A 12,469-nucleotide genomic window follows, 5' to 3' on the forward strand; every position below is an offset into this window, starting at 1 on the left:
GCAGGCAGAGAGGATAAATGGATAGAAAAGACTGGAAGACATGGAGGAGAGAGAGAAGAAAGCCATCAGGGGCCAGCCACCCAGCTACAGAACCAACAATGGAGGAAGAAGAAAAAGAAGGAGGAGGAGGAGGAGGAGGAGGAGGAGGAGGAGGAGGAGGAGGAGGAGGAAAAGGAAAAGGAAAAGGGAAGGAAGGAAGGATTATAAAATAGACAAAGATAAAAGCCGAGAGGCAAAAGATAAACAGGATAATTTAAGAAAAGCTGGCTAGAAACAAACCAAGCTAAGGCTGGGAATTTATAAGAAATAATAAGCCTCCATGTGTGATTTATTTGGGAGCTGAGTGGCAGGCCCCCAAACAGCAAGGAGCCGAAAGGAGTCAAAAAGAGTAAAAAACAAACAAACAAAAAGCTACAGTCTATAACTCTCATTGGTTAATTTATATAGTAATTTATTCATCAGTCATGAATTTATCATTTTAGGTTTTAAGATTCCCACTTATTCTATGTATCCCATTATGTCCTTTCCAAGAATGCAATGCCTTCTGTAACGGCAGATTATAGTTTTCCTTAACATTTTTCTCTTCCTTTCATGATGGGGGAAGTCCTGTGTATATGTCAATAAAGCACTGTTGGCCAATAGGGAAGCAAGATAGGTGGGACTAGGAGTCCAGGAGGACTCTGGGTAGGAAAAACACAGGGAGTCACAATGTAGCCCGCCAGAGAAGTAAGATGTCCGGAACTTTTCTCCGGTAAGAGAAATACTTAGATTAACAATTATGGGGTAAATACTTAAGTGAGAGCTAGCCAGTAAGAAACAAGCAAGGCCAACAGCTTCATAATTAATACAGCGTCTTGTGTGTTATTTGGGGACTACAACGCGGCAGAGCCCAGGCGACTGGCAGGGGAAAAACCAAAGCAGCTAGCAGGGAAAAGACTTCACTCTACACTTTCATTTCTTATTTTTCCTAATATCTTTATTTTTATTAGTTTTTTTTTCTTCCTTGGTTGTATAGTTTTAAGGAATTATGCTTTGGAAAGTTCTGTGCGTACACGAAGACAATCAGATTGGCAATTGCACTGGGGCTTTGGTCAGCTTATTCCCACAGTCCACCCTCATCCCTCTTGCCTCTGGTCATGAGACCCCTTCTTTGAGAATTTTTGTCTCCTTGGTAGCAGTGTTGTAACGTCCAAGTTTTTTTGTTTTTTGTTTTTTGTTTTTTACCGTCAGCTCTCTCTTAGAATAACACCTTTTGATAATCAGTCCTCTCTTTCCTAATCCTCTCCTCTCCCGACCACCTTCCCACCCTGTCATTCTGCCCTTTACCGTCGCTATCCGGTCCCCGGGCTACTCTGTACCTCAGAGAGAGCACGCAGGCTTTTCACACAGACTCTGTGCTCTGGCACCTGAGACCAACATGCCGGGGCATCCGGGCCCTGGTAAAATGCCTGTCTTAGGTAGATTGCCTTCTCCTTTTTCCTGCGTTGTAGAAATAGGACAGAAAGACACTTTGGGTGGAATGAGGGCTCTACTATCGGGTTCCGCTCACTTCCCAAAGTACCCCACACTTCAAAATAGCATCGTAGACTTGACGTCTGAACTGTTTGGAACGCGAACATCTTAACTCTTACTGTTCCGCTGGTGCTCAAGTGTCCGGCGCGTTCTTTTGGGTCCTCACCCATAATGAACTCCTTAAGACTAGAAGAAGCCTTATGTCCCATATTTTTGGTGGGACCCAACTATGCTATTCTCAACCAGCAGTTTTCTGAGCACTGTTGGTTGGTTTTTTACTTAGATGACAAAACCCAACAAGAAGCGGCAGCCGTGATTATCAGAAAGGTGTCTTTCCAAAGCCTTTAATATATCCATGGTGTAACTTCAACTTAGTGCTCCATCAAGTATCCTACCAGAGATCCTGAAGGAAATCATAAAATGTTTTCCCTAGCCGGGCGTTGGTGGCGCACGCCTTTAATCCCAGCACTCGGGAGGCAGAGGCAGGCGGATCTCTGTGAGTTCGAGGCCAGCCTGGTCTACAAAGTGAGTTCCAGGACAGCCTCCAAAGCTACAGAGAAACCCTGTCTCAAAAAAAAATATTTTCCCTACTTTACTTCTTTGAATGAAGTTTCATTTGTTCACTAGGAACCAGAAAGTCCCCACTGGGATGAAGAGATAAATTTCATCTTATCTTATTAATGATAACTTAATCAACTTGGTGTATTAATAATTGGATTTGTCAGGAGCTTACATTAAAAAATTATATTGATGTCGAGGCCATTCTGTCTTACAAGTGTCTGAGCAGGTGTTCTGACTGCGGAGAACATGGGATGGAAACTACAGAAATGAAGGAAATTGTGTTGTAATCAGGAACTAGGAGCATGCGATATGGCCTCTTGATACAAGGATAAGTCTGAGGACGCCCTAAGTGTACATGGCCCCATGTGGACATATCAACACTCAATCCTTAAACTTATTGCAGGATGGAGGGTAACCGTTTAAGGAAATGTTCACTGAAGAAAAGTGTTAACTGCATGAATAATCTCTGTTAGAGGTTCCCTTTGATGTTTTCCTCTGCCAAGTGGTGTGTTAAGGTCTCTATTTGCTGTGATAAAACACATGACTGAAAGCAACTTGGAGAGGGAAGGATTTATTTTGTCTCATAACTCTTAGGTTATACACTCCATCACCAAGGAAATGCAGGGCAGGAACCAAAAGCAGGAACTATAGCAGGAATTCAATCAGTAGTCATGGAGAAATTGGCTTGTTTTCCATTGGCACTCTTCCTGTTTTATTATACATATCAGGACTCCCTACCCAGAATGGCACTGCAGAGAACTGCACTCTTCTACATGAGTCGTTAAGCAAGAAAATGCCCTACAGACTTGTTATCTGATGGAAAGAGTTTCCTAATTGAGGTTTTTCTTCCCAGATAACTCTAGCTTGTGTCAAGTTGACAAAAAACAAAGACAAAAGCAAGAAAACAGAATAATTGATTTCTTACCACCCCAACACACAAACACACAAATACATCTCTATTAAACCACAACCCTGCCCTTCTTTTGTTTTATTTCCAAGATCTCATGTTAATATCAGTATCACAATTTAAAACATAACTTTAAAAAAAGTCCCACGGCTTTAAATTTTTCAACACTTTAAAAGTCCAAGTTCTATTTAAAAAAAAAAACACAATGCCTCTTTAAAAGTCCAAAGTCTCTCGACTGTGGGCTCCTATAAAAATCAAAACAAGTTAAATATTTTCTTACTCCAAGAGGGGAAAACCAGGGCACAGTTATATTCAAATCAAAGTAAAAAACCGAAGTCCAGGAGTGTCAGATGTCTGAGACTCACGATCTTCTGGGTTCTAAAGGGCTTGAGCTATGCCCACATGGTACATTTCACAGGCTCAGGCTGACTGCATTCCACAGCTGCTGTTGTCCTTGATGGACGTATCTATGGGACTGACATCTCCAAACTGCTGGGGTCTTTGCTGGAGCTGGACTTCACCTATGTCCTCTCCTGGACTCTCACAGCGCCAAGCCTCAGCTGCTCTCCATGGCTGCCAGTATGAAGTATACACTTGGCCATGGCTGGACCACAGCTTCTGTGTGCTAGCACTGATGAAACACTTCCCAGAAGACATTGCCTCAATGATACTGGTTTGTTCTTGTCCCAGCAAAGCAAGTTTCATTTTGATGGTTCTTGTCTCTCATTAAACATGCCTGATTCTTCAGTTTCTGCTGGCCAGAACCACTGATTCTCTTTATTATTTATTTTACTTTATGTGAATGAGTGTTTATGAATGTATGTGCTTGTCTAGTGCCCTAGAAAGTCAGAGGGGAGCATCAGAGATCCCTTGGGACTGGAATGATAGATGTTTTGTGAACTGCCCTGTGGGTATTAGGACTCAAACTTAGGTCCCCTTCAATAGCAACAGGTACTCTTAACCACTGAGCCAATTCTGTAGTTCCTAGATTCTTAACTCAAAACATGGAAGAGCCCTGATAGTGCCTTTAAGAAACTCTCAAGCTTCCCTCTGAACCTCAAAAGCCAGGCTTGTGTCACCTGCATTGTTCTCAGCATTATCTTCCAAACTCCCACAACAGCTCAGTAAGCACAGAACACTCAATGGCCTTTCTAGTCCAAAGTTCCAAAGTCCTTCCACGATCATTTCCCCAAACATGGTCGGGTCTGTTACAGCAATCTCCCATGAACCTTGTACCAAGTGTTTCTATTACTATGATATAATACCATGACCAAAAGCAATCTGGAGAGGAAAGGGCTGATTTGGTGTCGATATCCTGGGTTATAGTCCACTGAGGGAGGCCAAGGCAGTCATCTGGAGGCAGGAACTGAATCAGAAGTCACGAAGGAATGCTACCTACTGGCTTGCTTTCTGTGGCTTGTTCAGATTGCTATATTATACAACCCAGGACACTCTGCACAGGGGTGGGCACTGCCCCCCAGAAGGCTGGGTCCTCCCGTGTGGAATTATTGGTCAAGAAAATATCCTACAGGGCTGCCTGTAGGCAATCCGATGGAAGTATTTTCTCAGCTGAGGTCTTCCTTTCCCATAACTCTAGCTTGTGTCAAGTAGACAAAAAAATCCAACCAAAAGTTTGGTTTCTGGACAGATAAGTGCCATCAGGCCGTAGCAGCAGTTGCCTGAGAGAAAAAACTTAGTACAGTGTTCTGAATGAGAATGTCCCCCATAGGCTCAGATATTACGTACCTGGTCCTCAGTTGGTGACAGTTTGGGTAGGTTTGGAAGGCATGGCTGGTGGGGGGTTGTCCTTCTGTGTATATGTTTCTTCTATTGGCTAGTGAATAAAACACTGTTTGGCCAATGAGGTGGGTCTATGAGATAAGGAGAATTCTGGGAAAGGTAGACAGAGTGGGCGGGCCACCCAGAGTAACAACATGTTGGGGCATTTGCCGGGTAAGCCACAGCCTCACAGCAATACATAAGATTGATAGAAATTGGTTAATAATTAAGACAGAGCTAGTCAATAAGAAGCCCAAGGCACCGGCCAACAGTTTTATAACTAATATAGCATGCAGGTGTTCATTTGGGGCTGAAGGGAGGCAGGACCAGCCGTTTCAAAGAACCTTTCGTAACACACGGCCTTGTTTGTGGAAGTATGTCACATGGTGGTGTTTTATCGAAGCAACAGAAAAGTAACTAAGATACTGAGAAACTATCCAATGCCTGGCAGAGACTTACGCTGACTTGGGAGTTGCTGCACTGTCTCCACTATTTCCAAGTCTGCTAAGGCTGTAAATGATATTGCTGTCAAGCCTGAAGGATTGGAGGACTATGAGGGTAGTGGTAATTGCAACTTGGGTCTCACAATTTCTGGAGACCTTCAAGTTGCTAATCAAGCAGGAACTATAAACCAAGCAGCCGCCCCTGGAGGTTCCTCAGGCTGTCGTCAAGGGAACTGCAACTATTGCTCCAAACTCTGCAATAGCCACTGATGTCCAGAGACAACTTCACGTCAGCTGTGGATGCCCCCAAAGAGACTTTGATTCAGTCAGGGAAACCACTGCAATTAACCACTGCCCCAACTGTTAAGTATTGCCTTCGGAAACTCTTGCATTAGCCGTGACTCCTTGAGATGACTCTACTCGGTTACTTCAGACCTCATGGACAGTAGACAATGTCTTCTACCAAAAGCTGGCCCTGGGCCACCAATAAAGTTTACTCCGAGTGGTTTTAAATGCCCATTTGCAGTCTTGTATCAAGGGTAGTTTAAGCTGAGATAGTTGCGTGAACTTATGAGTCCCAAGATGCTAGCTCAAGGTACAGAACCCAGCAGAAGATAAGAGGGCTCTTGTAGAGGTGAGGCTGTGAAGGGGCTGCCCAAGTGTTGGGGAAAGTATGCTATAGAGAAGAGCAAAAACAGCACAAGGTAAAACACGACAGAACGCTGAGAATGGGAAGAAAAAAAAATACCTGCAACCTCTGGCTGCTGAGAAAGCATCCGTGAGCTGTTAGGCTAAAGGCTAACACAAGCAGCTGGATGTGTTGACTCAACAGCTATGAAAGCCAAAGCTCGTTTTCAGCACCCCGGGCTGGAGGCTACGGACACAAACGGAGCTACATTTTTGCCTGTTGGTAATGTCCATCCAACATCCTACCCAAGACAGCCCGAATGTGGCCCACACCGCAAGGCTTGGCCACTCTACCCAATCCTTTGCCTGTGACCACTCTGTATGTGGACCCTCAGCCCTTGGCGCTCGGGTGTCCAAGCTGCGCAACCCTTCGGTACTGGTATTCCCAGGAAGATTCAGGACCAGGCTGGTGTCTTCACAGCCTCCTGTACTTGGCAGGGACACACGTTGTGGTCTATGGGGTGACGAGGGTTTCCAGCCAGTATTCTCCGCGGCCTCTGGGCACACACTGCCGGAGCTGGTCAAGGGATGTTAGTGCCAGCCGCCACTGGATCCTGAAGATAATTCCGTCTCTGGGACAAACCCATCTACCCAGGGGTGGGCGGGCCTCCTAGGCGAGTGCCCGGTTGCTAGGTAACGTGTTGAGGCTTCCCTCTCCCCCACCGCCTGAGCACCACCCACCTCGCAGGCCGTCCTAGCGCGACTGCGCACTCCACCCCTTCCATCGCTCTTCTCCTGTTATGTAAACTGCAAAGCTTCACCTTGTCTAGCAAGGCACATCAGCGGGCGGAAGTACACATATTACGGAAGCGGAAGTGAGCATGCCGGGAGACTGCGGGTCTGTTATCTGGTTGACGTGTCTGCAGCTACTGCAGCGCTGCTCCTCTGGGTAGGCCGTGCTCGGGGATCGGCCCTCGGGCCTCGGCCTTGGAGCCTCCCGAACCCGGAGCTCCTCCCAGCGTCGAGTCGGCGATCCTCCGTGACCACGCCCTTCGCCCTGACAGCTCAGCGTCCTGGCAGCTCCTGCACCAGGCTGGTGCCGTCCCGGGAGGAGGGGTCAGGCAGCCGCCCTCCTGCAGGTGGAGCGGGGTGGAGGCTCTTTCCTGAGCCCAGCGGCAGGACGCTGAGGACCAGCGAGGTAGAGTCAGGATCGGGGAGGGGCTGGAGAAAGAGGGTCTGGTACCTGCAAACCCCCGCGGTAGGGGAGATGCGGGACGTGAGATGATGGCGAGGCGAAGGGGCTGGGGCTCAGCTGTGTTGAGTGGGGGATCATCCTTTTGGTTTAGGCCTTTTCTACATGTGCTCTAAGACCTTCCCATCTCAGGGACTTGTTGTTATCCACGACCACGTTCTTCAAGCAGCCTCTCACCCATTCCCCCCAACCCCCACCCCTATCCATTTCCTGACCTTGACTGACGTTAAGGTAGTCATGTCACCAGGCTTTGTACCTCAAATACTGTCATTACAGTTTGATGATAAATCCTTTACATAAGTGTGTGTGTGTGTGTGTGTGTGTGTGTGTGTGTGTAGATGCAGATATTACAATAGTGGGTTTAACATAAAACTTTAGCATAGAATGTATACTATTTGTGTGCACCCAACTTTTGATGTCTAACTTACCAACGACAACTTCAAAGATTCTACCAGGAGCCAACATCTATCAGTAACCAGTAAACTCTTAAAATGATAGTCCTGTGAAAGTTCCTTTTTTTTTTTTAGCCTAGAGTTTTTACAGTTTCTTCGTAAATATAACGAAACTTGTAGCTTTTACCACACATTGGCCCATTTGTTTTACAGGTTAGTATTTGTGTGTGTGTGTGTGTGTGTGTGTGTGTGTGTGTGTGTGTGTGTGTGTCTGTGTGCCCAGCTCTGCCTGGCTGGTGAGTGCACTATAAGATGAGATGTCCCTTTGCCCTAGGTCTTCAAGAGGCATTATTTTGTGTTGCTTTTTCTATATTAAGGATCTGTTGTTAATATTTTATCAAAGGACTTAGTGGTTTGATGCCATGTTAAACAACAACAACAAAAAAGATATTTTTTTCTTACTATTGTCTTTTGTAGAGTCCTGCTCTAGAAATTAATGTGCACTTAATAAAAGTGTTGTCTGTATTTCCACTGAAAACTCAGCACGTCGTCAGGGCGGTGACACAAGTGTGTCTGCTTTGATGAATGTCACGTGCTTAGAAATAACTCCATTGCTGCTAATTATGGATTCAATTCAGTTTTTCTTTTTGCAGATACGTAGAATCAACTATGGGGGTGAGAGGCTTACAGGGTTTTGTGGGAAGTACCTGCCCACACATCTGTACAGTAGTCAATATCCAGGAGCTGGCAGAGCACCACCGAACCAAGTACCCAGGATGCACTCCTACCATTGTGGTGGATGCTATGTGCTGTCTCCGATACTGGTACACGCCAGAATCTTGGGTCTGCGGTGGCCAGTGGCGAGAATACTTTTCTGCATTGAGAGACTTTGTAGCCGCCTTCACGTCTGCAGGCATCAAGTTGATATTCTTCTTTGACGGCATGGTGGAGCCGGGTAAGAGAGACGAGTGGGTAAAACGAAGACTTAAGAACAACAGGGAGATATCCAAGATTTTCCACTATATCAAGTCAAAGCGAGATCAGCCAGGCAGAAGCATGTTCTTCATCCCCTCTGGGCTGGCCATATTTACACGATTTGCTCTAAAAACTTTGGGTCAAGAAACTTTCTGTTCATTACAGGAGGCAGACTTTGAGGTGGCCTCTTATGGTCTCCAGCACAACTGTCTTGGGATCCTTGGGGAAGACACCGATTACTTAATTTATGACACTTGTCCCTACTTGTCAATCGGTGATCTCTGCCTGGAGACCCTTGAAACCATTATGCTCTGTCGAGAGAAGCTCTGTGAGACCCTAGGCCTCCATGTGGCAGACCTTCCTCTACTAGCCTGTCTTCTTGGCAATGACATCACCCCAGAGGGCATGTTTGAAAGCTTTCGGTACAAGTGCCTGTCCTCCTATACCTCCGTGAAAGAGAATGCTGGCAAAAAAGGAAATATTATCTTAGCTGTCTCAGACTACATCTCCAAAGTTCTTCACTTGCATCAGGGTGAGAAAAAGATAGAAGAGCTGTTACCCTTGGGACCACACAAAGCTCTTTTTTACAAAGGAGTGACCTCGTATCTTTTGCCAGGGCAGATATCCCCTTGGTTAGTTCAGAAACCCAAAGTCATAATAACAGACAAGCAAGAGGCAAGTTTAAACCCTGAATCTAAGCAAGAAGTTCCTATGTGTATAGATCCTGAGTCCAAGCAAGAAGTCCCCGTGTGTACTGATCCTGAGTCCATGCAAGAAGTTCCCATGTGCATGGACCCTGAACCCAAGCAAGAAGTTCCCATGTGCACGGACTCTGAACCCAAGCAAGAAGTTCCCATGTGCACGGACCCTGAACCCAAGCAAGAAGTTCCCATGTATGCATACCCAGAGGTCAGGCAAAACTTACCCTCAGAAGCAGAGGCTCAACCTAATCTGGAAGCACTCGTGTGTATGCACCCTGAAGTTAAACAGGAAGACACCATGGATATAGAACCTGAAATAAAGCAAGTAACCATGGTCTCAGACTCCGAAATCTTAAAGGTAAAGTGGAAGGATTTTCCCCCACCCCCCACCTACAGTGTCGTGTGTGAAAGTAGACCTACTAATTAGTGGATTTGCTCACGAGAGTTTATTGATTATCTGAAGGGGACCTCAGGAAGATCCAGACCAGGAGCCTCTTGAGTCTGGTTAGGAAGATGTCACCATAGATAGAATATTGTAAGTACATTTGATATCGTCTCATAAATAAACCGAGAAAGAGCTGTCGGAATACTAAGGAGAGAATGCTGCGTGTTAAGGCATAAAGAGCAGGCTTCAGGAGGACGGCGTTTTCTTTTAAGTAGGTCAACTGTGGGGTTGTGGGAACCCTACAGATGTAATTAAATTAGCGTCATACTAACTGAGGCATACTGGTAAGCTATCTAGGGCTTGAGGAGAGAGAAACTTGGAAAAGATAGATAATCTCTAACACTATAAAAGTTAAATGCCAGGGGGTCCGGGCTGATTCTGAGTCAACGTTCTGTAGGCCTTGTAGTTCACATTGGCGGAGAGTCACTGTTCAGTATGTATTTATACAAGGCCCATGCTAGGCACAGAGTTTATCTTTTCTCGGGTGACTCTTCCAACAGCTCTGTGAAATACTTTTCTAGTTGTCCCCAGCTCTGCCACCTTGCCTCACTCTTGCTAAGCATGTGCTAACGCTTGAGCTACATCCCCAGTCCTGTACCTTGGGGTGATAATAAGGTGGCCATCCACAGGGATGCCCAAAGGTCACAAGCTGAGAACCAACCGTGATTTTACCACAAACTTCGAGTACTACATTGTGTTACCATCCTTCAAGCTACAGATCTAGGAATTCTGTCTTACTTTTGAGACAGAGTCTCACTATGTAGCCCTGGCGGTCTTGGAACTAACCGTGTCAACCAGGCTGGCTAGGAACTCACAGAAATCCACCTGCCTCTGCCTCCCAGGTGCTAGGATTAAAGTCATGTGTCACCACACCCTTTCACAGCCAGTCTTTCTGGGTCTTGTTATTATCTATTAAATGAGTTTTCAGTTTGTGCAGTACCCACTTCTGTCTTTTTCTATCTTTCTTCTGTCTTTTTCCCTAGTGACCACAACCACATACGCATACTTCTCCTCTAACAGCAGTCTAGAAATTAGACTGAACGGTGCATTATGTAGTTTTCAGGGTACTGGTTAAGCTACAATAAATAAAGGGCAGGGCAAAAGCAACACTTAAGGTGGTATTAACATGACTGACTTAAGAATCACAAGTACGTAACTTAACTGGAAACATGATACCTTCAGGAGGGAATATTATACCTCAAGGTATACACAGTTGCCAAAATTATCAATTTATTGGAGGAGTAAGTATACAGAATTCATCATTATTTTATAGGCAAATTTATAAAAATACAAACTCCTTTGAATTAAAGGCTGGGGATGGTGGCACATGCCATTAATCCTAGGACCTCTGTAAGTTCAAGACCAGCCTGGTCTACATAGTAAATTCCAGCACAGCCAGGGCTATGTAGAGAGACCCTGTCTCAAAAACAGAAACAAATAAACAAAAAACTCAGAAGTGAAAGAGAGAATTGAAGATTAATTAGAAGTAAATTTGTGTAGAGTGTGGTCTTCCTTGCCAGTTGCCTGGGCCCTGCCATGCTGTCTGAACCCCCAAATAACACACAGGACACTATATTAATTATAAAGCTGTTGGCTGTTTGCTTGGTTTCTTACTGGCTATCTCTGACTTAAGTATTTAACCCATAATTGCTAATCTAAGTATTTCTCTTATCGGAGAAAAGGGTCCGGACATCTTACTCTGGCGGTCTACATGGTGTCTGACTATGCCTCTCTTTCCCAGAGTCCTCCTTGACTCCTATCTTGCTTCCCTATTAGCCAACAACCAATAAGAAAGACAGATTTACAGAATGACATCTCCCATTAAATTTGCCATAAAAAACACCATGAAATCCCTAAGTTGAACGTCTGTGTTGGAGTTTGCATTGGAAGGGCTTCTCATTTTCAAGGGAGGGGCATACCGATTGGTTGTCCAGTGCCCCACAGTCTAGTCTCCCTGAAAACATACAGATAAGGTTATACTTGGGAATGTATGTGTATATACAAATACATGTATGCATGCAATAGCAGTTAATGAAAAAAGAGGCATTGTAATTGAAGAAGAGTAGGAGGATATATGGGAGGGTTTGGAGAGAGGGAAGGGAAGAGAGAAACATTTTAGTTACATTACAATCACAAACAAACTAAAACCTGGCAGTAGGATTGCCTTGGTCTAAAGAAATCTATCAGTGAAGTAGGTAGGCATTATGCCCAGTGCCTGGTAAAAAGCTCAGGTAGTTGGACAGACCTAAGTAAATGCTTGGTGTTCACTGATACAGTGAGCAGTCAGCCTCATTAAGCACACTCTGTGTACCTGCTCATTTAAACCACAGTGATGTGTGGCTTTTTAAATAAAACTCGTGTTATAAATAAACCAATGAATAGGGTGATTAAGACTCAAATCTCAACAGTGAATCCACATAACTAGTTCTACTTGGGTGCATATAAATTAGATCCAAAAATTTGATAGCCCAAGTCATTCTAACAAAACATTTTGAATGCCTTTTGATAAACAGTTTGGATCTAAAATTTTGAATAACATTTTAGACATAGCATAGACTTTACTCCTGCAATGAAGAAATGTGTTCTTTATGGGGTGGGGGAACCCTGCATGTAGATCATTATAAACCTTTTGGTCTAAACTGCGTATTTAATGAGAAAATAGAGTTTAAATCGCATCTTATGACCCGCCATGTAATGTGCAGAGGACAGACACATATGCTGGAACGTGGCTTTTGTTCCTTATTAAAGAAGCATAAGAAAAAAGAACAAACAAATGACTGCAACACAGCTTTAACACCGAGATGTTTGCTATGAGAAGTAAGAGTTGAGTCCCATGAACAAAGGGTGTTAGCTCCGGTTGGAAATTGGGGGTGGG

General features: G+C 44.8%; 1 protein-coding gene and 1 long non-coding RNA gene across 5 annotated transcripts in view; one reads left to right on the forward strand and one right to left on the reverse strand.

The window, feature by feature from the left end:
• Positions 1-2,628: 2,628 nt before the first annotated feature.
• On the reverse strand, positions 2,629-6,687 carry LOC121144493. Its single transcript, XR_005881861.1, has 2 exons — positions 6,571-6,687; positions 2,629-5,878 (listed from the first exon to the last, which is right to left on the reverse strand). It is a non-coding gene; the product is annotated as an uncharacterized LOC121144493 (long non-coding RNA).
• Positions 6,688-6,742: 55 nt separating this feature from the next.
• The window catches only part of Fam120b (family with sequence similarity 120B), a 31,771-nt gene continuing 26,044 nt past the window's right edge, over positions 6,743-12,469 (forward strand). Inside the window, exons 1-2 of one of the 4 annotated variants that reach the window (XM_021234660.2) lie at positions 6,743-7,027; positions 8,127-9,507. In XM_021234660.2, coding sequence (XP_021090319.1) covers positions 8,143-9,507 — 1,365 coding nt within the window. In that variant the 5' untranslated portion in view covers positions 6,743-7,027; positions 8,127-8,142. Of the gene's footprint in view, positions 7,028-8,111; positions 9,508-12,469 lie in introns of all 4 variants that reach the window. The other 3 variants (XR_005881860.1, XR_005881859.1, XM_040758303.1) reach the window with 3 other exon arrangements.

This window comes from Mesocricetus auratus, unplaced genomic scaffold, assembly GCF_017639785.1.
Source record: "Mesocricetus auratus isolate SY011 unplaced genomic scaffold, BCM_Maur_2.0 Super-Scaffold_100018, whole genome shotgun sequence".
Lineage (NCBI taxonomy): Eukaryota > Metazoa > Chordata > Mammalia > Rodentia > Cricetidae > Mesocricetus > Mesocricetus auratus.